Source organism: Pteropus medius, unplaced genomic scaffold (assembly GCF_902729225.1).
Source record: "Pteropus medius unplaced genomic scaffold, Ma_sr-lr_union100, whole genome shotgun sequence".
NCBI classification, from domain to species: domain Eukaryota; kingdom Metazoa; phylum Chordata; class Mammalia; order Chiroptera; family Pteropodidae; genus Pteropus; species Pteropus medius.
Window position 1 is genome coordinate 19,916,811 of NW_024346667.1, and position 27,022 is coordinate 19,943,832.

At 46.6% G+C, this 27,022-nt stretch overlaps 2 protein-coding genes across 6 annotated transcripts; one reads left to right on the forward strand and one right to left on the reverse strand.

Annotated features, from left to right (window-relative positions):
• On the reverse strand, positions 1-26,707 carry STMN4 (stathmin 4). Of its 5 annotated transcripts, none has more exons than XM_039876169.1 (8): positions 20,656-21,096; positions 7,618-7,709; positions 6,437-6,532; positions 5,675-5,755; positions 5,045-5,253; positions 4,030-4,221; positions 3,283-3,336; positions 1-1,094 (listed from the first exon to the last, which is right to left on the reverse strand). In XM_039876169.1, exons 2-7 carry the CDS (start codon positions 7,628-7,630, stop codon positions 3,316-3,318), a joined length of 612 nt encoding a protein of 203 aa, XP_039732103.1. In that variant the 5' UTR covers positions 7,631-7,709; positions 20,656-21,096; the 3' UTR covers positions 1-1,094; positions 3,283-3,315. The 5 variants fall into 5 exon arrangements, with proteins under 5 accessions (XP_039732103.1, XP_039732105.1, XP_039732102.1 ...); XM_039876167.1 differs by lacking the exons at positions 3,283-3,336; positions 20,656-21,096 and adding exons at positions 25,200-25,296; positions 26,597-26,707 and having other exon boundaries at positions 974-1,094; XM_039876171.1 differs by lacking the exon at positions 5,675-5,755 and having other exon boundaries at positions 20,656-20,715.
• LOC120613413 (transmembrane protein 258-like) lies at positions 26,592-26,944 on the forward strand. The gene has a single exon (XM_039876172.1). It carries the CDS (start codon positions 26,612-26,614, stop codon positions 26,849-26,851), a length of 240 nt encoding a protein of 79 aa, XP_039732106.1. The 5' UTR covers positions 26,592-26,611; the 3' UTR covers positions 26,852-26,944.
• The last annotated feature ends 78 nt before the right edge of the window (positions 26,945-27,022 follow it).

A 27,022-nucleotide genomic window follows, 5' to 3' on the forward strand; every position in this document is an offset into this window, starting at 1 on the left:
AGGCTCCTTTCCCAGCCATGGTGGGTGTTCTCGATAAGGTGCCCGCTGGGTCTGAAATGACCCCCTTTGCTTTTTCACTAATATTTTATTTCCTTCCTCTCTTTTTGTGACCTCTTGGCATCCCGCACCTTCAAGGTGAAGAGGACTTCCTTCTTACTGTGCATCTTGGGGGCCATACTGGAATGTTAACCCATAGAAAAGAAGGTTGTATTTTTTTTCTCATCAGTTCAGTGCACTCAATCCAGTAAGGGGAAGTTCATAAAAAGAAAGAGAAGAAGGCTTTTCAGTTATGCAGAGGCTGATGTGTTTCGACCTACCTTGCCCAGCATCTCAGATGCTCTGATGGTCAAACTAAGGAAGAAAAGGGGCACCTGCCCCCTGGTATGCCCAATTCAAGAACATTCTATCAGTCATCCAAAGGATCAATTCAGGAAATAAAGAACTGGAGACTTGGAGTAAACGTTTCATTGGTCATGATGATCAAAAGATAATGGTTAGCGCGCGCGCACACACACACACACACACACACACACTCAGACCTCATCCCACTTGCTGCAGGGCTGAAGCAACATCTCCGGACCCCCATCCCGTCGCTGGGCTTCTCCAGCTCCACCCCGCAGCCGCTGCCCCACCCAGGACTTTGCCTTTCACTCAGACTTCCACTGCTATATTTTCAACTTCTTTCAACATGGTGCCTGGACGCTGATGGTAAAGAAAAGGCGAGGACTTGACCTGAGTCTGCGGTGGGCAGGGCTGCAATGTCCATGAGTCTTTCTCCATCTCCCTCTCCCCATCTCTCTCTTCTCCCCTTTCCCACCCCATCATTGTTCCCCAGAAACAAATAGGATGGCTTCACCGGTCAATTCTCCCCACATGTAGCCTGGAAGCACAAAGCAGGAGAAACACTGGCCATGCCCCACTCCCCCCAAACCCCAGTGCTGGGAGAGCAGCCCACGGCTGGCAAGGCTGCCTCGGGAACTGCGGAGCCGCTGGAGCTGTCCAGCTGTTCTGGAAACTTCTTTGGCCTCTGGGCTTTACCTGGAGGCCTCTTCCTTCAGCTCCTTGTTTTTCCGCACCTCTTCAGCATGTTTGTCCTGGGAGGGAAGGGAGGAAAAAGGGCAGGTCACACTTGCGGGTAAAGGAAGGCCAAGGGACAGGAGAACTCAAAGAGTGGCCGCCACCAGAAGTGAAGAGCAGGGTCTCAAGGCGTCCTGAGGAGGGGCAGAAGGTGGCAGGTGAGACTGGCAGGAGGCGGGTCAATGAGCCTGCTAGTTTGGCCCCAGGGAGCTCACTGACTGGGGCCAACCTCCCATGGAGGACCCACCTCACAGCGACCCCAGCGCCCACCGGCCTCTCCCTCACTCATGCACTGAATATGCTGCTTGACTTAATACAAGGAGTCACACAAGGCACCTGCTAGAGAAACAGGGAAAACAGACAGGCCTCCTTGCAGGTGTCCCCTACACACACACACACCACTTGACTGCTGCTTTTACTTCTTGTCCATCTCCTTATGAGAGTTCTCTAAACCCCCTGGTGAAAGATGAGGGCTCTTTAAGTATAATAGTCTGAAGAAACTTTGGAAATATCGTCCAACACCAAAACGTGAGCTTTCTTTCAAGTGTATTAAGAGAATTCACTTTTGTTTCACAGCACAATCAAGCCAGAAGCTGGAGTCTGACTTCAAAGGATCATCAGCTGTGACCTTGTGCAACTCACTTCACTGATCAGACCTCAGTTCTCTGGTCTTTAAAGGGAGGGCTATGCATGGGCCCTCTAGAAGTATGTAAGTGTTCACCTTTAGGGCTTATCCTGGGCTGCCTTACATTTCAACTTATTCATTATGCATATATCTAGGTCCTCTATTGAGTGACTTCTTTATGGGTGGGGAGCATGCTTTGTTCTTCTTTGTATCACCCAATTTCTCCCGTGGCACTTTGCACATGGTAGTTGCTTACTAAATATGTCTCTGCCACACCCCAGCATCCATCCAAATATCATCACATCCAGATGTCAAGAATGAGCCCGGAGCAGGCCCACTGAGGTAGTCCAGATTCCCAAGATATAGCTTAAATTACAAATCTGTCCCTGGAGAGGCCCTAGAATTTTCCAGGGCCCTGGGGAAAGTATGAGGAACAGTGCATGTAAAGCAGTGGCTCTCAACCTTGCTATGTATCAGCATGACCTAGGAAGCTTGTTAAACTACGGGTCCTTAGGCATCATCTCTTGAGAGTCTGTGTGAGTAGATCTTGGGTAGGTCCATGAATCTGTCGTGTTAAACTTGACACCAGGTGAGTCTAGTGCAAGTGATCAGTGACCTACACAAACACTAACACAAAAGGCATTGTTGAAGGTGCCCCTGGCCTGGGGCAGGGCAAACACTACACACCTATCTTTTTCTGCCTCCTGCCTTCACCGATAGGGAAGGGTAAATAGGGGTCAAGATCCCAGAGGAGAGATGCCCACTCAAATGTCTACTGTGACATCTCTCTTCTTTGAGTCTTACCTGACCTCCAAAGCTATGACCCCAGAATGTGGGCTTTTCCAATCTCTCTACCTTAGAGTCTACCCTCATGCCCAGGTGAGCTCCCTGGACAGAACTCTGGGTTTCTGGACTCTGTTTCCTTGACCTCCAATGGCCACTTCTCTAACAAAAGGCCAGCAGAACTACTGTGGGCTGGTCTTCCTGAAACAGGTTTTGAAAGAGCCACCTGGACTCATAGCCAAAGGACTGAGTTCTAGTCCCAGTTCCACTACTTAGTGGCTGTGTGACCCTGGGCAAGTCATTTGACCTTCTCTGACATAGTTTTCTAATTGGTAAAATAAGGACAACATTTCTGCTTACCTCATAGACTGGTTGTGAGACTAGGAATATGATGAAATCTAAGTGTTTTGCAGTCTTTCAAATGGAAGTGTTTCGTAGCCATATCATAGCTCTAGCCTTAATTATTTCCTCTGGGTTTTGTCTGAGAACCTGTGCCCCAGTCCTATTCCAATCCCAGATATTTTTTCCTGCAAGAGTTTGTTCCTAACCATCCCTCAACAACTGGGGAAGCCTGAAATCAGACCCAGATAACTTCCTTTCCATGCGATGCTTGGCGGAGGCCTTGCTGCCCCCAAAAGGATAGAGTACATGAGAGGAGGGGCTGCCCCATGCTGGTCAGCTGCATGGCCTGTGCAACGTTCAGATCTGTGAAGAAACCAGATCCTTCTAGTAGCAGTTTTGAAAGGCCTGAGACTCTAGGTGGATGGGCAGGAAGGAGCGGGGACCACGCTGCTCACCATGGGACGAGGCCACCGATCGGGTCCCTGGAGTCACCGCGCAGCAGGCGGCTCCTGGAAATAAAACACAGAGCTGGAGCTCTCTCAGGAGCTGCAGGAGAAACTGGGGCAGCCTTGAGACTCAGGAAACGAGGCCAGCATGTTCTCAGCAGAACAGGTTGTTATTCTGCTGACATGTGGGACCAACCCCAGTCTCTCACGTTTCTCATATTTAGGTGACACCATTTGGTTTATTGACAAAAGGCAGCATATTGGAAAGACCCGTGACTACCTAGGTCTATATCAAGAGGTTTGGAGAGAATCATATTTCTTGCTCAATGGGCCACTCAGCTCATCATGCGCTTAGATTAGAGCCAAGAGCTCGAGTCAGCATCTTTCATTGAATCGAATTGGTCCATTCAAGGATGAAGCCATGAGTGCACAACTGCTTTTTTATCCCACCTCCCTTGCATTAGTCAGGCTTTCTCTAGATGATAAGAAGTCTAATCTCCTAAAATGATGAGAGATATCAACTGTGTGGCGATGCAGCGTGTCCCCTGAGGAATTTCAAAGCTCGATTTGTGTTTCTTGTCTATGACTTCCCAAACCAATCTTTGGAACTTGTTAAGAACCCAGCCTAACAGAAATATCCCCATTCCCACCTGAGGTTGCTTGTTCCCTGAAATGATATATAGGCCCATTATACTTGCCACAGAAGGAAGAGAGTGTCCTAGGAATCTCTGAGGTCTCTGATCCGAGACCACTTACCTTCTCTTGCAGCCGTTCCAACATGGCGGCAAGGTGAGCTTCCCGGTTCTCCTTATTGGATTCCATCTTCTGGGCCAGTTTTTCCTTAGCCATCTTGATGAAGTTGTTGTTTTCCTCAATGGCCTTTTGGATCACCTCCCGCTCATGCTCCCGCTTTTCCGCCAGGTGCTTCAGGAGCTCAGCTTCCTGGTACTAGGCACGCACAAAGGAAGAAAGAGACCCTTGAAGATGAACATGCTGGGGATATGTTTACCATCGTGACTTTAAAGCTCCACAACCAGGACACACGTCTCCCTGAGCTGGGTCCCTGGTCCATTAGCAGGAAGCAAGGATAGTTACTTCCTGGGTTCTCCCACCATACACTCAGCTCTCTTTTTCTCATTGCCATCATCGATTCATTCATTTATCCATTCAAAAATGCTAAATGACCATTTCTATGTGCCAGGCACTATTCTAACTAAGACATACATAAATAACTCTAACCCATACTGACATGTAACATATGCCTTAAAAGAGAAAGTACTCTAGGAATTCAAGGAGGAAGATTATTTTCTGCTTGAAAGATAAAGAAAAGCTTACACAAAGACGGCATCAGAGATGGGCTACAAAGATTCAGTAGGAAACATGGTGGAGACGTGAGGGGAATGGAAAGATGCCACACCAGGACCTTCTTTCCCCTCCCTCAATTAAGGAGCCCTTTCTTAATTGTCTAGACTTTCCTTAAATCATTAGCGTTTGTCTATGTCTTACTCTTGTCACTATGCATATAAGGCCACCTCTTAGAGGTACGTAAAGCAGTGCCTGACCCCCCTACCCAAACCGTAAGCTCCTAGAGACCAGGGATTTTTACTTTTTTGTTTCTCTCAGTGGTGCCTCATTCTCTGCCTTGCAAATGGGAGATGCTATTTAAATATTAGCAGGTTGGAGGTAACCTGACCCAGTTCAGACCACCACCTGTCTTCTCCTGCTCTCTCCCCGCACTGCTGCAATAGAAGGAAGAAAAGACAACACTTGCCTTCCTTCGCTCCTCAGCTGCTTCTAGTTTCTTCTGTATCTCTTCCAGTGATGGGTCTCGCCTTCTGGGTAGGGAGGCGTTGAACTCGGGCACCCCATCAAAGGAGGGCGGCTTCAGGATGACTTCAAAGGACTGGCCCGAAGTGCATTTGTTCAGCTCGATGACTTCCATATCAGAAATTACACACCAGTTCAGGTCCACTGTGTCTGCTGCAGAGATCAGAAACGGGACTGCTCACCCCTTGAAGACTGCATGGGCACCCATAAAGCATGCACGCATACATGGGAGATCTGGGGTCCCCAAGGCAAACCAATGACCAGGGTACTGGATCTGTCCTGAACATGACACCTAAGGTAATTGGGCTCTGGTGGGGCTGGAGGGGTTGGTAGCCACAGCGAGGTCTCAGGCTCCAAGTTCAGGGTCCCAGGATCTGTGATTGCTAATAATGGCTATAGCAACTGCTTTTGCTTTTGCCAGAAGGCTCCTCCCATAGTTGAGCTTCTTCTCAAACTTTTCTCTATGGTGGCCAACAGCAGTGCATTTACCCACCACCCACCACCCGTCCACTCCTCATCCCGCTACTGATCTGATGGCTCAGCCTGTTGACACCTCTCCCCCTCTCCCTCCTACCCTGCTCTCTTCTTTCTCTCCAGTCAGCACTGTCTTTCCGCTGGCTTTGATCTTTTCTCCTACACTGTCTCCCACACCAGCCTAAACAACAGAAAAAAACAATCTCAGGTAACCCGAGCACCCCCATCTCTCATTTCCAGACCAAACCCATCCTTTCCTTTTAACCCCCAGGAAATCAAGAGGTGGTGGCCTGTACCCCAACCACCCCCAGTTGGGACGTGGCCTTTCAGTGCTCCCTGCTGGCATCCTGGGACACGGTGTCCTGTGGCCCTGTCAGCACGGCTATCACAGAGCTTCCCCGGGTGGCCACAGGCGGAAGTCTTCTTCCCACCTCTGGACTCACTCAGCATTATCCACCCTTCCCTGAGGACACTTGGCAACCGTGGAATCCAGTGATTACACCCGTCTTGGCTTCTCTTCTAGACTAGGTGTTCCTTGAGGGCACAATCTCTGCTTCACCTCAGCATCCTCCAGAGCATCCATTTGTTAAGTGAACGAACGAAAGCTAAGATCAAGAGCACTGCACAGAGGGTCTGACTCAGACCTTCCACTGCTGTCTACACCTCCAGGCCCAGCCCCACACCTGCCTTCACATGGTGCTTAGACCCTCGGACCCAGCTGCAGTGATTTCCTGGCTCTGGGAAAGAAAAGATGATGTGGGGAGGAGCGGTGCAGGATATTGGGGTAGGGAGTGCTGTACTCATGGACACAAGCCACAGGAACCCTCCACCCACTACTCTCCCAACTGCAACCCTCACTTACCTTCGTATGTATACGATGACTTATTCAGGGGATCAGTCAGGAAACAGGAGCAGAACAGAGATACCAGTGGGAGCTCCTTCATCTTCTCTTTGTAGGCTGCAGAAACACCCGGCAGGTGAAGATGGTCACCCCCACCTAGTCTCAGAGCCAGCATCTCTGTGAGTCCGGATGCCAAAGCAGCCGGGGTCCCCAGGCTCAACAGAGGCACCCAGACCCATGCCTTGGCGGGGGACCCGGCCCTCTTCGCCCCAGTCAACCCTCTTTAGGATTCTGCTGTGTGTGATTCAGACCCACTTCTGTTCACCTACTAGAACCTAAGCCTTCCAGCGCACACAGGTGGCCCCGTCTTTTCCCTAGCATCTCACCCTCCTTCACAGTGCCAAATGCAAAATGCCCTCAGGTCAAGACCCCAAGCACCATGCCTTTGCCCCGGCCTGGAAGCCTGGCCTCGGCTATCTCCCCACACTTGCCTACAGTTTCCCATTTCTTTTGCTCCAGCATGCAGGAAATCCACATTCCACTTTACTCAAAGTACTTGGCAGTGCTTCCCTGAAGGGTAGAGAAGTGCACGCCCATCCATCTGGTCTCGCCCCTCACTGGGTGGCGAGGTCAGGCCATCAACCTTCCCTGACCTTCCCAGTGTGGTGGTCAGGGCCAGAGGGGCTGCTGTCCATGAGGGCTAGAGCAGCACCCCCGCCACTGTCTAGTCTCTCTGTGTCTGGGCAGGATTTGAAAAACGGAAGGTCATGCATCAGAGCTGAAGTGTTGACGTCCAGCCCATGCCCACCCCGGCATTGGCACCCTGCTCCTGCCACGGCCCCCCCACCGCCTTGGGGCTTGTGTACCTGTTTTAGAGCCCAGGCACCCTCAGGCTCTCTCAGCTGATGCCCAGTGCACTGCCCAGGCTCTCTCCCCCTCATTTCCTTTTACAAGTTGAAAACATAATTAACTGCAAAACTAATACATGTGTATTGTAAAAACTTTTTAAAACACACAGAGATGAGCCAAAAGAAATAAAAAGCTCAGCTATGATCCCACCCATTGTGTAGAGATAGCCGCTTTTTAACTCTTGGGTGTAATTCTTGTCAGTCTTTTATATTTTTCTGTGTAGATACGTATATCCGCATACAGACATGCCCTGTGCTTCTGTGTCCCTATCACATAAACGGTTTTGTACCTACCGGCGAGGGTCATGTTTTCTGGAATGTGAGATCTGAATCCAACGAAAAGTCACAGAATAGGTCTGTCACCAGCTCAGGAGGCTGTCACAAATCTGAGAAAAAGAGAGTATTTTACCGCTGACAGGTTATTACCATGAAGAAGGTTTTTATACAAGCGGGGAGGGACCCCTGGGAGGCGCCTCGTCCGCTCCCATCTCCAGGCCCCCTCCACACCAACTCTCTTCCCCAAAAACCAACCATCACTCCAATCAAGTTCGGTTTCCACACGCTAATGTGAGTTTTATAATTGAATTCCCAGTCTCAAGCCCCATGAGTATGCAGACATGGGTTTCCCAAAACTGTGTGGATCCATCTGCCTCCCTGCACAGCTCACTGGCCTACACCAAAGTAAGGATTAGGGTGAGAGAAAATCCTAAAACAGAATTACATGGAAGATGGCTACAAAATAACTGCATCATGGATCTCTCCCTACACCCACACAGAACTCCCTCCACCCCAGCCCATTCTGATAGAAGTGATAGGGAACTGGACATGGGTTGTCAAAATACTTCTTCAGATACCCTCTCACTCCCTTTCCCTGAGAAGCACTGTCCTAAGTACTCCCTGATCCCAGTTAAGACAATCCCGGACTATGAGAAAAACAAACATTATTTAAAAATAACGTTATAATGTGGTTAGTGCAGAGATGGTAATCGGCGTGTGGGATTATTGTGGGAGCAGACACACGACTCTATAACATGCATGAGGCCTGGTGAGCCAGGGTGGGTCCCCTGGCATTAGCAGCACCTGAACTGGTTCTTAAATGATGAGTTGGAATTAAGCAGGCGACAGCAGAGGGAGCATTCTGCCAAGAGCAGCACCTACAAGGGGCAGAGTGAGAAAGCTCATTGTCTATGAGGATCTCAACCTGGTTGATGCTGTACCAGAAAGTATGAAGGAGGAGGGGGTGGTGAACAGGAGAGGCAGGGAGGAAGCAGATCAGAGAGTGTCTGGGGGACAGTAGGTGACGGGGCTCTACTGAAGGCTACTATTTGATGGAGTGAGGATGGCCAGAGGTGAGTGGCCATCATGTGGCCACTTGATCCTTGGACACTATGATGGTTTACTTCTATGTCAGCTTGACTGGGCTAAGGGACCCCTGCATAGCTGGTAAACATTACTTCTGGGTGTGTCTGTGAGGGTGTCTCTGAAGGGAATTAACGTTTGAGTCTATAGACTGAATAAAGGTCCCCCTCAGCAGTGAAGGTGGGGCTCTTCTATTCTGTTGAGGAACTGACTATAACAAAAAGGTGGAGAAAAGGTGAATTTGCTCTTTTTGCTTGAGTGGGGACCTCCCTCCTCTCTAGCCCTCAGACATGGGAGTTTCTGGTTCTCACGCCTTCTGGCTGACCACCAGCTTTCCTGGGCCCCAGCTTGCAGATGCTGATCGTGGGCTTTCTCAGCCTCCATAATGGTCTGAGCCAATCCCTCATCCTTCATAAAAAAATTCGATAGATAGATAGATAGATAGATAGATAGATAGATAGATAGATAGATAGATAGATATGCTGTCTCTCTGGAGAACCCTGACTGACGTAGTTAACTTTCAGTGGTCACTGTGCCAGCGGTGGGTGGCATGAGCAAACAGCTTCTCTACCTGAATCCTCATGAGACAAAGGGACCTGAGACTGACTTAGAACCGCTTCTCTTCTTTAGTGAGGTGTTTTCCCTCTGGGGACCAGGGTCCATACTGGCTGGGACAGGCAGTAGGGATGATGCAAGCAGTGGACTCAGCTCTGGCTTTAGAGCTCAACCAGAGTGGAGTCAAATACAGACTTCATTTCTCTTACTAGCTGTCACTAGTCACTTCACATGCCTAATCTTGCTTTCCCCATCTTAATTCTGCACAGAGTTGTACAAATTAAATGAGAAGAGCATGTCTGCTTTATCCAGCAAAAAGGAAGAGCTTAATAAATGCTAGTTCCCTTCTCTTTAGCCTTTTTCATCAGAGTGGTTACCAGGTACACATGCCTGCTTCAGAATCATTGCCCCGGGTCCTCACCAGCCCTGCACGTAAGGACTATAGTCTCGATTTGCAGATGAGGAAACGGAGGCTCAGAGGGTTTGTGTGGCTTGCTCAGGGTCACACAGCTAAAAAGTAAAAAAGCAGAGATTTGAAGCCAGGTCAGCTGGCTTTGAAGTGCTCTGTTCTTGAAGAGTCTCCTTGTTCTTCTGAGCTAGAGGCCCCTGCCACAGCCCTCCCAATGCAGCACAATGGGCCTCTCTCCTCGGAGTCAAGCTAGTCCTGACAGTACCAGTGAGTCCTTGAGCAGGAAGGCAGCCTGAGTGCCTGGATGAGACATCCCTGGTCATGGGGCTCCATTCTACACAAACTCTGCTCTCTACCAGGCTGGTTGCTGAGGTGATCAGCAGAGTGAGCGAGCCCATGCCAGGAGAGGGAGTGGTCTCAGGCTTTAACCTAGATAATGGATCAGAAGTGGGGTCCAAGTAGGTGAAGGGGAGACAAAGAAAGGCATTCTGAGAAAGAAAGGGGGACATAGCTGAGTTTTTTCTGTGGGAGCAGGTACCTGGAGTTAGGGACCATTCCCCTTGGCCTGAGCTGGGGATAATTAAGACCCTACACTCATGGGGCACTTTACAGGTTACAGTCCATGTTATCCACATTATCCCAGGTGACCTTTGTACAACACCTGGGTAGGCTAACGAGACAGGTATCATCAGCCTCATGTCCAGATGGAGGACCTGGGGCTCAGAGAAGTTAGGACGTTTGGCTAAGGTCACACAGCTAGTTGATGGTAGAGCTGGCTCTAGGATTCAGATCTTCTGACTTGTTAGCTCTTCCCTGTGGCCAGTGGAGGGACTTGATACTAACTGCTTGTTTTTCCATGGTCCTGGGAATTCAGGGAAAGTCAATCTGATCTGAGGATATGATGTAATTAAAATATGTAACGAGCACTTTCCACAGTTCTATAGAAGATATTATGCTAGAATTTTTAGGAGCAGAAGGAACCGGGTAGAGAACACAGGTCAAAGAGGCAGAGAAGGAAGACCAGGGCAGGGAATGGGAGACATCCCAGAGGTGGGCAGAGGTGTGCGTAGCCAAGGGATTTGTAACTGAGAGCACTCAGTTTTGCAGGATTGGAATCTGCATAACTAAAAATGTGTATTTATAGATCATCTACTGTATGAGAAATGCAGTCACTTAAACTTTCATGATACCCTTGTGATATAGGAATTACTATCCCTGTCTTGCAGATGTGGGAATTGAGGCTCAGAAAGGCTAAGTGACATTTCCAAGGCCACTCAGTGTAGTGGGTTGAATGGTGTCTCCTAATAAGGTATATCCATGTCCTAACCCCTACAACTTGTAACTTTGTTTGGAAAAGATCTTTGCAGATTTAATTAAGTTAAGGATCTCAAGATGAGATCATTCTATATTACCTAGGTAAAACCTAAATCTAATGACAAGTGACAAGAGACACACAGATCACAGAGAGAAGAAGGCTGTGGGAAGATGCAGGCAGAGATTGGAGTGATAGTGCTATAAGCCAAGGAATACTTGAAGCCATCAGAAGCCACCAGAGTTTTTGGAAGGAGTATGGCCCTGCTGACACCTGGTGTTTGGACTTCTGGACACCAGAGCTATGAAAGGATGTATTTCTGTTGTTTTAAGCTTGTGGTAATTTGTTACAGCAGCCATAAGAAACTAATACACTCAGTCAGTGACAGAGCCAGCGTTCAAACCCTTGATTCTTTTACCTTATCTCATGTGCCAGTCTGATATTTTAAATTCTCATGCCAATAGTTACATCATTTCTCTTGCACTCAAGACCCAAAAAATGTTGCTGCCCATAGAACATTCTGAGAAAGGATGTATGGGTGCAGGGGAGGGAAATACTCTTCCGGAGGGCCTAGCAATGCCAAGTAACCTTAAGCCATTGGTTAGTGGGAGCCACAGCAGGGAGTCTGACTTTATCCTTAATTAACCTGTGGCATCAGCATTAAGTGGGCCGGTCACACGGCCTCTGCATTCTGGCTGTGAGAATTCCAAGATGTCATAGGGGTTAGACCAGGATTGAACACACACTATTTGGAGGATCTAGTTATGCTAACCCATGGCCCAGAGGTCCCGCAAAACAGCTCTTAGGCCTCTGCTCTCCCATCTTAGACACCAATTGCCCAGGCCATTCTCCTAGGCATGTCCAATCAACCTTAAGGCCCACAAACCAGCCTTAGTCCTAGAGGCGTGGACCCTACAAGCGTCTCACAGTGCTGTGGAATCTGTCAAACAGCCTTTGAGTTTGAATTATGTGGTCATACTTGCAACACCTGCAAAAGGAATGAGGCTACTGGGCTTGTTCTGGGACTTTCAGAGAGTGGGCAGTAAGGCTGTTATCGCCCAAGGTCAGAAAGAACAGAATGCCTAGAATTCCAGGATGCAGGATGAAGGTTAAGAGACAATGAGGCCAGAGTGGGCTTGAGGCCAGGAGGTCAGGCTCATCAGTAGGTGATTCTAGAGAGGGCATCAGACATCGAAGAATCATAAAGCAAAACCCCCCACTGAGGCAAACCTCTGGCCCTCCAAGAGGCTTTTTGCATGTTTCCTCTAAGGCAGAGGCCAGTCTCGGGCCTCAGGTGACCCCTAAGGAAGATCTGTAAACCTACTGCATTCAGCAGAAGGTAGCAAGAATCAAAGGCTCCCACCTCTCAATCCTCAACTGAAGGCTGATGTGTCACAGTCACTCGGCCTATAACTACAGAACCAGGGCTAGAGCTCAAGACAGTGTTCTCTTGACTCCTGCTCAGTGCTTGAGCCCAGACAGGGACAAGAGGTAAGGTTTCACTGGGCAACCCAGCACCTGAGTTGTCAGTTATTGACCCAGTATAGCAGATGGTGAGAGGACTCAGCTTTGAATGGCAAAGGTGAGAATGTGGTAGTGTTATTATGCAAATTAGATTCTGCATTGCCTCTAATCTTGCAATGGCCTTGGAATTTGACTGTGTGCTAGGCGTGTGACAGGTTTTATTGGTGGACAGAGGGGACCTGATGAGCTGCATGCATGAGCTGAGAAAAAGATGAGGAAGGGAAGGCTGACAGCCAAGACTAGGTAGAAAGTGATGAGGACTGGCCTAGGACAAGTTACACCCTGACTGCTGGCGACTCACCCAACATTGTTTTCCTGTTTGAAAACTAATCCACACATTCCCCAAGCTCCAGCATCTAAGAGTCTGTATATGGAAAAGCAAGTAATTGCACATTTTTCATTTTTCCTAAACAATTAACATAATCAGTCAAATTAATTAGGTATCAATAGCCCCACCAGGCAGAGATTTGGGCCATCAGGAGATAAGACACAGGAGTAGTTTTGATTGTGGGGTGAGGTTAGCTGATAGTGAAGGTTTAGCATCAAGGCTGTTGACTGAAGAGGGACCTCGTGGATCCCCCAGTTTCCCCTAGAACATCAGAATTTCAGAGATGGGGAGACCTGGCCATCGCTAGCCAGGGGTTCTCAACTATGAGCAGCCTCACTCCCTGGAAATGCGTGGGACTTTCTGATGGTCACCGGACTGGGGCACTATAGGCATTTAGGGGCCCGAGAGGCTAAGCATCTCACATGGCATACAACAACCACACACAACCAACAACTGTCCCTTCCAAAATGCCAATACCCTCCTCCCTAGGGACCAAAGCTCCTGAGGTCACCTTGAGTTGGTGGCAGAGATGAGACCGGAGCCCAAGCCTCTGGATTCCAGTGTTGGTTCTATCCCCTTCATACTGATCCCTTCTGTCTCCCACACACGAGGGTGCAAGGGAACAGTCCAGACAGGTGCCAACAGACCAACAATGAAAATATGGGGATGTAGAAGGGACAGCACAGCAGAAGGACTTGTTTACGTCGCCAGAGATGATGACCCACAATCCAGGCTTCCTGTAATGTAGTCAATGACCGGGAGCTGACAGAGAAGAGCAGCTGGTTCTCAGATGCCAAGTGGCCATTGATGAGGTGCACACCTGACTTCCTGAGGCATCTCTGACTGCTTGAATAAGTAAGCATTTTATTTGTCACTACAGGAAAGGCCTAGATAATGCCAACAGGATGTTTGAAATCGCGTGCGAACTATTTTTGAGAGATAAGAAGCTAATGCAAATCTAAGTGGTTTGAATAGATTGGTCCTTGGCAATGGTGTTCAAAGATAGCATAGGCAGTTTGCACAAACTCAGGGCACGGAAGCAGTGAATTTGGACCCAGGTCCTCTGACCACAAGCAGTACAGGAAGGAAGCTCTTTAGATCTGGGCCAATTATGTCTTTTTAATAGTCCTGTTGGAGTTATATATTACCTGAAATAAGCTGTATGAGCTACTTAAATGTCATAGAATCATATCATCTCTGTACAGTAGCCCTGGGTATTTCATGCCGATCAGAACGCTCTCACTGGCAGCCATATGTCTTATTTGGGTTTTCAAAAAGAGATACATTATTTTTTCATGAATGTGGTTTTCATTCTTTCCACAATATTTATTGAATATTTAACTCTGTGCCAAGCCCCGGCTAGCCATAGGGGTTTTTGATGATGAAAATGTGAAAGCGGTCCCCTAGGTGGAAATTTGGAGCCCTCAGAAGTTTCACAGATGCTCCGTAGTCCTCCTGTGGTTCTCGGGCAGCCGCTGCCCTTGTTATTAAGGGAGAGGTGAGGTTATGAGAGCACACGCCACGGAGGGCGAGAGAGACACAGGGAGGGAGACGGGGCAAGGCAGAATAGTGTGCGGTTAACTGACTCTGGAGACTGGCGCTTGTTTAATTGCCCCCTTCAGGTTTGCTTCAAGAGGAAGAGATGGTGGAAGCCGTGGTCAAGAGCAGCCTCAGCCAGCACCTAACAGGCTTAGAAACACAGCTTTGGTTGTGCTTCTATGCAATAAGGTGGTGTCACCTGTTGGCAAATGCAGAGCTCTGGGCTTTATGTTTATGTCGAGAGGCAAGCCAGAGAAAGAAATTTAAGCCTGGAAAACTGACAGCCTCAAATGATCTACAGTGATGGCACTTTCTGGACTATTTTTAAATTTTAATTCAATATATACAGAAGATTCAACATATTGGAAGTAAAGTTCAGGAACACAGACTTCCATTCAAGGTCCCTGGATGGAGTGCAAGGCATTGTGACCCAAATACCATGTGAAGCTCTAGAGTCAAAGCACTTGGAAGAATGAGCACATGAAACAAGCCTGTGTAATCTTACTCCTAGTCACAATAGTTGGAGTATTTCGTAGTGCTTTATAGTTTACCAGGCACTTTCACATGGATATATATAGATATATGCATTTTATGTGTAATGTTTTAACTACAAACTAGTAACATCATATTTCAGGACATCTATGTGACAGAAAAAAAAAGAAAAGAAATCTCTGCCATCTTGTTAATTTTTTGCTATTAGCATTTCCTTCTAGGTTTTTTTTTTTATGTCTATTACTTATAATTTGGATATATATATCTTATCATTTTATTCTAAAATCCTATGAAGTAGATATTATTATACCTAGTCTACAGATGATCAATTCAGGTAAGTGACTGGATTGCCCAACGTCATACAAGTAGAAAATGATGAAATGGAATTGGAACCCAGTCTTCTTAAGTCAAAGCCCGCGCTGCTCCCAGTAAAGTCCCATGGGACTTCCCCAAATCCAGGGCCAAGCATAAGTGGAAGCAAGACAAACGATCCTCGGGTGAGTGGTTGAAGGGTGCATGAGGGCTCGTCAGCCCCAAATCTGCCTCTCCACTATGGGCGGCCTCAGTGCTTAAAATCCTCACCCTTAAGCTCTTCTTTCTGTCAGATGTTGCCTCAGAAAGCGTCTGTTACAATGCACACACACACAACCTACCAAGTATAATAAATTAAATCATTTTCATATCAGCAGAGCACAAACAATAGCATTTGTAGACATTTTCAGGAGTCAAGCTCTCCACTCACAGGTGGGAGGAGCCACGGAGGTGTCTAGCATTTACATTTCCCACCCATTTTCACAGGAGGAGACAGAGAGCTGTCCACTGCCTTTCCCAAGATTCAAGCAGGAATCAACGGAGCCAGTGTTCGGGCCGGCATTGAGCTGCACTAAAGGGAAACTCTTATCTTTTGCAGTAATACTCTTGTTTTCTTTGTTCTTTCGTTCTTCTCTAATGCTTTGTAAGTTTTACTTTTTGTTTTTATCTTTAAGTTAAAATCATTTAGACCTATATTTCATTACATTAAGAATAAAACAGATTTAGCATGCTTTTACTTCCTTTCACTATAAACCTGGTTCTGTCAGAATTATCTGGATTTTTAGTTCTGAATTACGATTATTGATTTCTTTCTTACATTTTATTCTACAGATATCTATGGAGAACGTACTGTATGCATTATGTGAGGCACTAGGAAGGAATACAATGATGAATTTAACAGACATATTCCCTAGCTTCAAGTTATTTGACAATTGCATTCAGCTTTATCAATGTGTTGATTATAATTAGACAATATCTTTAAATTCTAGTGTTTTCTTTCTTTATGATCATTATCAATATCCTCTTTGTACTTGAATTCTCTAATTTGATAAAAAAAAAAAAAGTATTAGCTAGACTACTTCTGGAGTAATTATTCTCCAGGAAGGACTCATGGAATACTTGTTGAGTCCTTACATTCTGGTCTTGTGGTAGGTGCAGAAGATAGACCTGTCCCACTATCAGTAGCCAAGCTGTGTTTGTGCTGTCAGCAGGCAGAGCCTATCCACCTGTTTCCACATACTGTAGTCCTCCCTTACCCAGGGAATAAGTCCTAAGATTCCCAGGTAATGCCTGAAACTGCATATAGCACCAAAAACTGTGTGTACTATGTTTTTTTTCTATACATACATACCTTTTCCCTTAAAGAAAGCACTTTCTGCCTTCTCTTTGGCATATCCAAATATCCAACATCACTAATCTTGCCTTACACTTTAGGCTATTATTAAGTAAAATAAGGGTTACTTGAACACAAGCACTGAGATGCTGTGACAGTAGATCTGATAACTGAGAAGGCTACTAAGTGACCAATGAGTGGGAAGCAAATACAATGTGGAGACTCTGGACAAAGGGATGATCCACATTCCGGGAGGGAGCGAGCTGGAGGGCGTGAGGTTTCATCATGCTACTCAGAACGGCGCACAAGTTAAACCTTACAAATTGTTTATTTCTGAAATTTTCCGTTTAATATTTCATATTACCGTTGACTGAGAGTAACTAAAACCGCAGAAAGCAAAACCGCGGATAAGGGTGGACTACTGTCTTCATTTTGAGCCTGGCTTCCTACCTGGTCTAGATGTCTGGGCACTGACAACCCAGATTATTCATTGGAACTCTGTGCTCTGCCCATCCCCCTCCCCCACTGGGCCTTTCGCCTTAGAATCTGTGCTCAGATCCTTTTTCTGGATTCACATTCCCTGGTTTGTTCTCTGAACTCCCGGGTTGCCTGTGTCCTGTCTTAAATTAGGCCAACCACCCCAGACTCCTGCCCCTTCTGATCTGTTCTGTCCTCCTGCCTCCCACCACCTACTTCTGACAGCAGAACCCTAACCGAGTGGACACACAGCTCTCTGTTTTAATTGTTGGACATGTCCAGTGAGCTTTGGTGGGGAAGGAGAGGAATGTATGGGGAAAGGGATAACACACCTACATCTGTGTGTCTTTCTATCTTCCTAGTGGGTTTAAAATTGCAAAACCCTGAAAAAGAGGTTTTTTTGGCCTTTACTCCTCCCCAAAGAAAAACAGAAAAAAGTAACATTTCCAGGCTATCACATCTCTAAATACAGCACATTCTAACTTAATAAGCACACTAAATTTGTACATGATGTTTATTTCCCAGGAAGAGAGAGAGAGAGAGAGAGAGAGAGAGAGAGAAGGAGAGAGTTTGCTTCTCTGCAAGGCATTATAAATTATATTTTGCGTATTTTACATATAATTTTCCCCCAAATTTCTCTCTCCCTTCACACACAAAAAAGTCTCATTTCAACTCACCCATGACTTCAAAATCTCTGGGAATTCTGTATCTCCAAATGAAAATCCAGGTAAATTGGAAATAATATAAAAATATCAAGAAGGTCTAGGGAGAGGATCTTAGCAGTTCAGGAAAAATTAAGCCTTTCTTTGCTTATGATCTTGATTTTTTAAAATATCCAATTATTTAAAAACAGAAACATAAATGATCTGAATTTTCTCATTTTTGTTTTCTATATAGTTGCTTAAGGTACACACTGATTCTCTCTCTCTCTCTCTCTCTCCTCTCCCACTTCTGCCTTTCATTCCTGTTCCACTGCCTTACTCTCTGGATCTCAGTTCGTCAATCTTTGCTGCTCTATTTTAAAACTTATAAGCCGGCCCACTTCTGTCCCGTAGGGCGAATGTGGTTAAAATGGCCTGGCTGAATGAGAGAGGGCAGCCAACCTCACTTGGCTCTTGGATTTTTTTTTTATTTTTTTTATTTTTATGGAGCCATATGAAACCTAGATATTAAACAAAAAATGCAAGACACTCCCACTATCGCACCACCGCCCCCCCATCAATAGTGTGTCTGCTCAACAGTCTGCTCAGGAGACCAGATTTATTTATCTTTGATGGGTTCCTTAGAACAAGTATCTCCCTAAAGAGATGTAGTTTTCCATTTGACACAATACTTGTATTTGGGGCACTTATTTGGTAGCTGGTATTGGGACACATATGAACAAGGCAGTTTTCCTTGCAAGAAGTTCAAAGTCTACAACACGGGTGAAACTCGAGGTCACTAGGCTAAGTGAAATAAGCCAGTCACAAAAGGACAAATACTGTAGGATTCCATGTATATGTAAAATTCATAGAGACAGAAAGAGAGTGGTAGCAGCCAGGGCTTGGGGGAGGAGACAATGGGGAGTTGTTGTTTAATGGGTACAGAGTTTTAATTTGAAAAGATGAAAAAGTTCTGGAGATGAGTGATGGTGATGGTTGTACAACAATGTGAATGTACTTAATACTACTGAACTGCACACTTAAAAATGGTTAAAATGATAAATTTCATGTTATATTTTTTTTTACCACAATTAAAAGTTTTTAAATGAAAAAAAAGAAGCCCACAGTCTAGTAAGAGTTATCCATAGGCTTATACAGATAAGTCTTATAGTTAGAAAAAAGAATTAGAGGTTTCTTAGTCCAGTGTTTCAGAACTCAAACCTTTTTATTACTGGAACCCACAATAAAGAATTACATTTTATATAATAACTCGGTATGAATCGGATGATACTGATATATACACACACAGACACACACATACGTAGTCACTGATACATACACACATACAGACATACACATGAATATACACATAACTGAAATATAAACATAAATATATAACTGAAAATATATAACAAAAATGGAATAGGAAACATCATTTACTCTACTAAATGGGATATGTTCTGACTTTTTTTCTAAACTATTGTATGACATCTTATTAAAAAAAAAAAATACCTGTTACAATCCACTAGTTGACTTCACAATCCACTTACGGATCTCAATCTGCAGTTTGAAAAACATAATCTAGACCAGTCTCCAACACAATGCAAAAATCTCCATCACCACTCTGCTGTGCAGTCATCCAGATCCTGCTTGAATGCCTTCCTTGATAGGAAACTCACTGCCTACAATGCTCTACGGTGGGTCCATCTAGCAATTAAAGATCCTCACCCACTCCAAACCTGTCCCAAAAAGGCTGGGACCCGCAGATAGGTGCTCAGGCACTGTTGATGATAAGTGGGCTTCAAGGAGGGGTGAAGGCATAGTTCCAGAAAGCAAGGTGAGGGTTTGGGGAGAACTGAAGAGAGGCGGTTGGTTGGTCCTAGAGGGCCTCTGGGATATGCGAGCTCCCCTGATCAGACCTTTCCTTTCCCCTCTGCCTCCTCGCTGCTCGCCTGGCACTGTGATTATTTCCTCATCTGACAGATGATCTCATTCCCCCAGCACCCTGACTCGCCGCCTGTGGGAGGGGTTGCCTCCCCCTAGAGGGGGCCTCAGCCACAGTAAAGGCTGATTCCCTCACCTTCCTTTTCAACCTGCCAGCTGCCCTGCAGGACTCCAGCCGCTGTCCCTCCTGCTGTGCTCTTGGTCTTGAAACATGGGGTAACCCTGACCCAGTGTTTGAACATGGGCTGCCTGATATTTCTGAGTCCCCCTCAAGGGGTTCTGAAGACCTGCCCCTTTTCAGGACAATAGGACTCCTCCACACCTGCCTATGTCTTCCTGGGAGGAATAAAACAAAGACAGCACCACCACGTGGGGACAGAGCTGGCCGCTGGATATCAAATCCCAGGTCCCGCAGGAGAAGAGGACAGTGCCTATACTCCAGGCGAGGATGGTTGGCTGAGCTAGAAGGGACCTGGCTCAGCCATAGGCAGGGACCAGGGCGTGGCAGTTGCAGATTTACAGCCAGCCACCCTCCCCAGGTAAGATCAGGTTGACCTCAGTGCAGGGCGGGGCGAAGAGGAGGTAGTGATCTCATTGCATCCTTAGAACTAAGAGAAAAGAATAACCCAGTGCAGACAGAAGAGAAAGAAAAGAATGCTACAATGGGAAATGGAGAGGAGGAAAAGGGGCTGAGAAAGGAAATGTAAAATACACAGGGCAGCTTCTAGCTTGAAAGGGGTCCGGGGGTCGGAGCCAGCTCCAGGGAAGCCAGACTCTAAACAAAACCTTTCTCCCTCAGCAACAAAACATGTTTTATGCAGAAAAAACACAATAGACATCTGACCCAGGCAATTCCTGCCAGTCCTCCCTCTCCTGAGCTCTGGCATAGAAGGACCATCTGTAGCTCATCCTCACCTCTCTGTCGAGCCATTCTTTTCTCCTCACACCATTTCTTCCAGGATTTGACAAAGTTTAATCGATTAAGTAAAACCAAAAGGCAGCACAATGGATGCCAGACCCCTGCTGTTTCTCCTCTCTGGGGCCGTTGGTTTTTTTTTTTCCTTTGTCTAAAAAGCCTCAAATAATTTGCATTTCATTTCTACTTACCTGCAGTCCAGTTAGAAGCGAGCTGCTCCCTTCCTCACTCCCTCAATTAGTGGTACCCTGGGCTTCTCTCCACATCAGCACCACAGCTCAGCTCTTGCCATGACATCACCTCCAAGCTCTGTGATTGGCCAACAGTAGGTTGCTTGGCAATTGGACGGTCTCCTCTGGTGGAGCAGGGATTGCCTGAGTGAGTAACTCTTAGCAGGCCAGAGCGTGGAAGATGATGTCAGACAAGTAGCCTGCTTTCCATACTGCCTGTAGAGCTGGGGAACTAGAGAGTGAGGGTGGGGATGAAGAAAGAAAGAGGGAGTGGTACGGGAAGGTGGGGGTGAAGGCACAGCTTGCAAGCTAAGCCACCCAGTGAGAGAGCACCTGAAGAGGGGGAATGATGAATGATTTCCAAAATCTTTAGCTCTTTCAAATCTGGGGGTGGGAGAATATGGAATCTAGGGGAGAAATCAGAAAGCACAGATGAATCCTAAAAATAGCTTCCTAGAGGGCTTGCTGCCTGTTTCCAGCATTGTCAGAAGGGCTGGTGGGTTTGAACAGTGACTCACAAGGCAAGGAGGGGCTGCAGGCCCGCCAGAACCTGGAGCTGGGGAGGGGGCAGCACAGGGGTCCAGGAGGGCAGGGCTTCCCTCTCACCACCTCACTGTGATGTTGGCCACACCTGTGCTGTGGCTATTTGACCGGCACTGATGGGTCCTCACAGCCCAGCCAGCCCCACTGGGCCTTCCAGAGGAAGGAAGATTGTGATGGAAGCTGAGGGTCATCACTACCCCAGAGATTCCTAAAGGAGGTGTAATCTTGATGGGGGAGGGGGTGATGGGTCATCCAAAGGATTTTTTAGTTCCCTCTGGGAGTTGGGGCAGAGAGCCCCTGATGTAACCTTCTCAAACTGCTTACCCTCAGCCAGGCAGCCGGAGGTGGCAGGGCGAGGCAGTTGGAGGGAAGAGCGAGCCCCGCTTCTGCAGAATGCTTCTCCCTGTCAGAGCTTCCCGGGGAGCGGCCTCCATCCTGCGTTCCCACGGCAGACACAGACCGCTCCACCGCCCAACCTTGCCTCACCCTCTTTTTGGGGGGAGGAGGATTTTTTTATTGTAGTAAAGTATACATAACACAAAATTTACCATTTTTACTATTTTTAAATGTACAGTTCAGTGGCATTAAATACATTCACAATGTCGTGCAACTGTCACCATCATCTGTCTCCAGAACTTTTTCGTCTTTCCAATTATGACTCTGTACCCATTAAATACTAACCCCCCATCACTCTCCCCATACACTCCCAACCTCTAATCTACTTTTTGTCTCAATGAATTTGCCTATTCTAACAAATTCATTACCTCATATATTACCTCATGCAAGTGGAATCATACATGATTTGTCCGTTCGTTTCTGGCTTATCCTTTATCTCACTTAGCATAGTGTCCTCACGTTCCATCCACGTCATAGCATGTGTCAGAATTTCAGGGCCTCGCCCTTTTCCAGGAGGGTTTTCTCAACCACACTCGATTTCACAGACCCTCACCCTCTATCACCACACATAATGACAAAAAGTTACCGTGAATTCGGCCTCTGCTTTTAAATTATGTTTTTTAAACTACAAGAGCAGCAATGAGCATTTGCACACCACAGTTTGTGCATGTATAAGAAGTGTCGTACGGTCACTCCGCAGGCAGCTGAGAAGGCAGCAGGTTCTCAGGCCCTGGCACTGACCCCGGCCTGCACCCCGTGGCTGGGGCCCACTGGTTGGTGTCTCACTGCCCGGTGCCCTGTGTGGTTCTCCAGGGGTCTCATGTGGACGTGTATCTCCAAATCTCCCACTTCACATTAGGCGGGGGAGTACCCACTGGGCTGCCCCCTCTGACCAACCACATGACTCAGGGGTAGCCAGAATAATATACAACCGCAACAGCCTTTGGAGGTTTTGAAGCTCACCCACGCTGGGGCTGTCCCGTCATCTCCCAGCAGCGCTGCAAGGACAGAGGAAACCGTTCTTCTGTTTGAACAACACGCTGTCATGCCTGCCACATACCACTAACCCAGGCCCCTTGGGTCCTGAGCTGGCCCATTTCAGAGGCCATCAGGCATGTTTAAGGATTCAGAATGGTTTCTCAACATGGGGAAACAACAGAGACCACACTGTGCACCAGGCTGGAATTGTAATCCAAGCAAACCTGAACTGTGTGGCTGCCTTTGCAGTCAGGGGAGCCTCTCTCCCTCCCCCATCCCTCTTTCCTCTTCCCTCCCAGCCCTGAGAAGTCTGGAACTCCACAAATCTGCCTGCTCTGGAAAGTGAGTGGATGGAGGAGGAGACAGTGAGTTGCCATGGTGATGGCAGCCAATGAGAGATCTTGTGCTAGTAGGGGAGGGGAGCACTCTGTCTATGTCCCCCTAGCTGACTGATAGGAGGGTGGGGCTGGGATGGGGAGAACAGACAGGACAGGACAGCAAGAGACCAGGGTCGGGGAGAAGGATAATGGGGAGGGCTGCCCCATTTCTAGGATTAGCTAGCTACCATTTGAGTATTAGCCTGTGATGGGAGATTTGTGTTTTTTCATAATGTTGTGCTGCCATCACTGCCATCCAGAATTTCTCTTCTTCCCAGACTGAAACGATGTACCTATTAAATACTAACTAACTCCCTTTCCCTCTCCCCACGATCCCTGGTAATATATAACCCGTAAATCTCACAATAGCCCTATGAGAAAGAGCTTCGCCTGCCACCCTATTTACAGGGTCAGATAGGAAAGGTAAATTGAAAACAGCCTGGCTGTCGAGTGGTGAGGCTAGATTTGAACTTTTGTAGAGGAGGGAAAATATTTTGGGGAAGAGGGAGAGGAAGTAGAGCCACGGCCTCTTGGGTCTCACCAGATGGGAGCGTCCCAGGTCTTCCTTGAGGTGGCATAAAGCAATATGGTGATGAAACAAAGAAAGAAACGTGTGCCAAGCATCAAGTTCAAGGGATAAAGGGTGATGAGAGAACAAATGCAAGAGAGAAATCAGCAAGATCAAGCTGGGAAGTTCAGAGGGGTGGGGGCGCGACCAGGGAACAGATGGAGGGAAAGGAAGATGAGCATGTGCTCCTCACACGTCAGAGTCCAAAGCTGCAGCGAGGTTCACTGAGAGAGGTCGGCAAGCAGAGGCTGTCTCTGGACCTGCTGAGACAGCTGTGGGGTGGGCCAGCTGACTGTGATCAATCCATCTAAATGCAGCAGCTAGACATTAGTCAAAGGGACATGAGGTCCACAATGCACAGACTTGTGACTTTGTTCCGCTGACCCAACTTTCACAGCTCAGGTTGCACTGTGGCAATAACATTGGGAGGGGGCAGGTGCGGCCATTCCCTGAATCCCATGTGCTGCCTAGCTGCACATGGGGACACCATCATTTATTCTTCAAAGGGTGGAAACATGACTATCTAATGTGTGGAAATGGAGACTCTATATCCTCCTGTTGATTTTGAAGTGTGAAAAGAAGCAGCAGCAAACGCTAGCAATAAATGATTGATTAGCCAGAAGCCAGGCATCCAAGGGCACTCCCTGCTCAATGAATGACTCACAATCATTCACAGCCCCTGGGCCGCAGAGAGGGCTCAGTCCCCAATAGGCCCAGTCTGTCACAGGAGCAGTTTTGCTGTAGGCCCAACTGCACGGTCATCTTGGAGACCCTTCACAAACCTCTGATCTTCCCAAACCTCAGGAAATGCGATCCTAGCATTGCACAGGAAGTCAGAATATCTGGTCACTGCATGTATATCTCTTTCATCACATCGATGGAATTTTTTTCACTGTATTAAAAAGCAAATGGACTCTTATTTTCTGCCTTTTTTTTCAGGATGAGACTAAAGTTTGGGGCATATATATATATTTATAGAGTGTGTTTGACTGAATATTGTCAGATATTTACTTAAGACAAATAAAGATGTATGCACTCTGCATTGTTTTTAACTGTGAACACTGTTACTTTACTTGAAAAACAGCTATGGTGACTTGTGGCACTCTTGTGACATCAGCGGCCTAGATTTTTTCAATCTACTGAATTACAAATTCAGCCAATTCGAATTTAGGCAATGCTGGATTGCTAGAACTATTTGTTTTGCTGACAATGATTTGTTATCTAAATTGTAATGGTGGTTAATATTTAGAACAATAACATATGACATTTATGAAAACATATATGAAGTGAGCTGAAACTGTAAGTCAATTATGTGCCTGCCACAGAGTGTGTGCTCAATAAATGTTAGCTATTGTTATGGTCATTAAAGACAAAAGTAGAATACCCATGGGTTTGCAAGTAACAGAAGCCCATTTCAAACTCGTTAACAAAACAAGATAATTTATATCAAAACTTGGCAGTAAACACACACACAGCAAAAATGGGCAAAAGATATGAAGAGACATTTCACCAATGAGGATGTACAGATGAAAATATACACATGAAAAATATGTTCAATGTCACTAGCAATAAAGGAAATGCAATTCAAGACAACAATGAGATATCACTATATACCTATTAGGTAAAATAAAAAACGACAATACTAAATGCTGGAGAAAATGCAGAGAAACTAGAACTCCCATACATAGTTGGTATGAATGTAAAATGGTGCAGCCACTCCAGAAAATAGTCTGTCAGTTTCTTAAAAACAAAACAAAACAAAACAAAACAAAACAAAACACACACTTACCATACAACCCTGGAGTTGCATTCCTAGGCATTATTCCCAGAGAAATGAAAACATGTTTGCACAAAAGCCTGCAAACAAATGTTCATAGCAGCTTTATTTGTAATAGTCCCAACCCCAAAACAACCAAAATGTCCCAACAGGTAAATGGTTTTAACAAACTGTGGTACATCTATACCATGGAATACTAGTCAGCAATAACAGTGAATGGACTATTGATATGCGCAACTTCAATGGATCTCAAGGAAATTATGCTGAGGAAACAAAGCCATTCTCAAAAAGCCACAAACTGTTCCACTTATAGGCTCTTCTCAAAATGACAATATTATAGAGGTGGAAAACAGATGGGAAGTTGCCTAAATTGTAATGGTGGTTAATGGTGGTTAATGAGAGATGGTGGGAGGGGGGTTGATGGTATAAGAGTAGCAGCAAGAAGATTTTTATGGACTAAAATAGTTCTATATCTTGATTACAGTGGTGGTTACACCAATCTACACATGTGATAAAATGGCACACATTGTACCAGTGTCAATTTCCTGGTTTGAAATCCTACTAGAGTTATGTAAGTCGTAACCATGGGAGAAACAGCGAAGGGTACGTGGGACCTCTCTGTGCTATCTTTGCAACTTCTTCTGGATCTACAATTATTTCAAAATTAAAAGTTTTTTTTCTTTAAGGCAAAAGGAATGTCAGGAATATTTCGTGGAACCCAAAGCAGAGTGGAACCCCTCCTCCCAAGAAACAAGAACCAGGAAAGCAATTATGGCCCGCACCCCTTTGCCACTTCCTTCCTTTCTCTTTGTAGACCCCCCTCGGCTGCTCCGTGCACGTGGCTGCCTCACAGCCATGAAGGATCCTGTCGCCATCTGGCAATCACTGGAATCCTTTGTACTTGAGCCACACAGGGAAATCCATTAGCTCTCTCTTTGATTCAATTCAAAATTCCCAGAAAAACAAAATTAACCATCCCTGTCTGGGCCAGGATTCCATGCCTTGTCCCATGGCAGTGGGGTCACACAGCACAGACCTGCCTGCCAACACGAATACCTTCACCTCCTCCTCACTGAGACCTTGATCCTAAGTCATGCCCTTTCTCCTTCAAGACAGTCTCCAGCTGGTCTAGTCTATGGAGGAATGATAAAATCTGCCATCTATATTCCGCCTGATAAAGAACGTGGGGAGAAAGACTGGACAATAGCCACAAAGCTCCCATAAAAATTAAGAAGGAAGGGACCAGGCAGAGCCGCGGATTACCTAGCACCCAGCAAAATGGAGCTCGAGGCCATGAGCAGATACACCAGCTCAGTGAACCTGGCTGTCTTCCCCCATCTGACCATGGTGCTGTGGGCCATTCACATGTTCTCCACTGCCTGGTTCTTCATTTATGAGGTCACCTCCACCAAGTACACTCAGGACATCTACAAACAGCTCCTCATCTCCTTGGTGGCCTCACTCTTCATGGGCTTTGGAGTCCTCTTCCTGCTGCTCTGGGTTGGCATCTATGTATGAGTTCCCAAGGGTTCCATCCAGGCATCTTCACTGAATCCCTGCTTTTGTAAATTAATTTTTTTACTGTTGCTGGAAGTGTTCCAGGTGCTCTAAATGCAGCTCACAACAAAGGTGGACATGTGGGGGTGGGGCAGGGGCGGAGGAAAGGACCTGCAAGAAGGCAGCCACGTG

What these genes read in the sequence shown, in the direction of transcription:
- STMN4 (XM_039876168.1), bottom strand. An exon ending in GTCATCGTATACATACGAAG is followed by an intron (nt 5,756 to 6,436) that starts GTAAGTGAGGGT and finishes TCTGTTGTTTAG; the next exon opens with GCTGGTGTGGGAGACAGTGT. An exon ending in CAGCTGAGGAGCGAAGGAAG is followed by an intron (nt 4,222 to 5,044) that starts GCAAGTGTTGTC and finishes GTGCGTGCCTAG; the next exon opens with TACCAGGAAGCTGAGCTCCT.
- LOC120613413 (XM_039876172.1), top strand. Translation starts at nt 26,612, where the DNA reads ATGGAGCTCGAGGCCATGAGCAGATACACCAGCTCAGTGAACCTGGCT.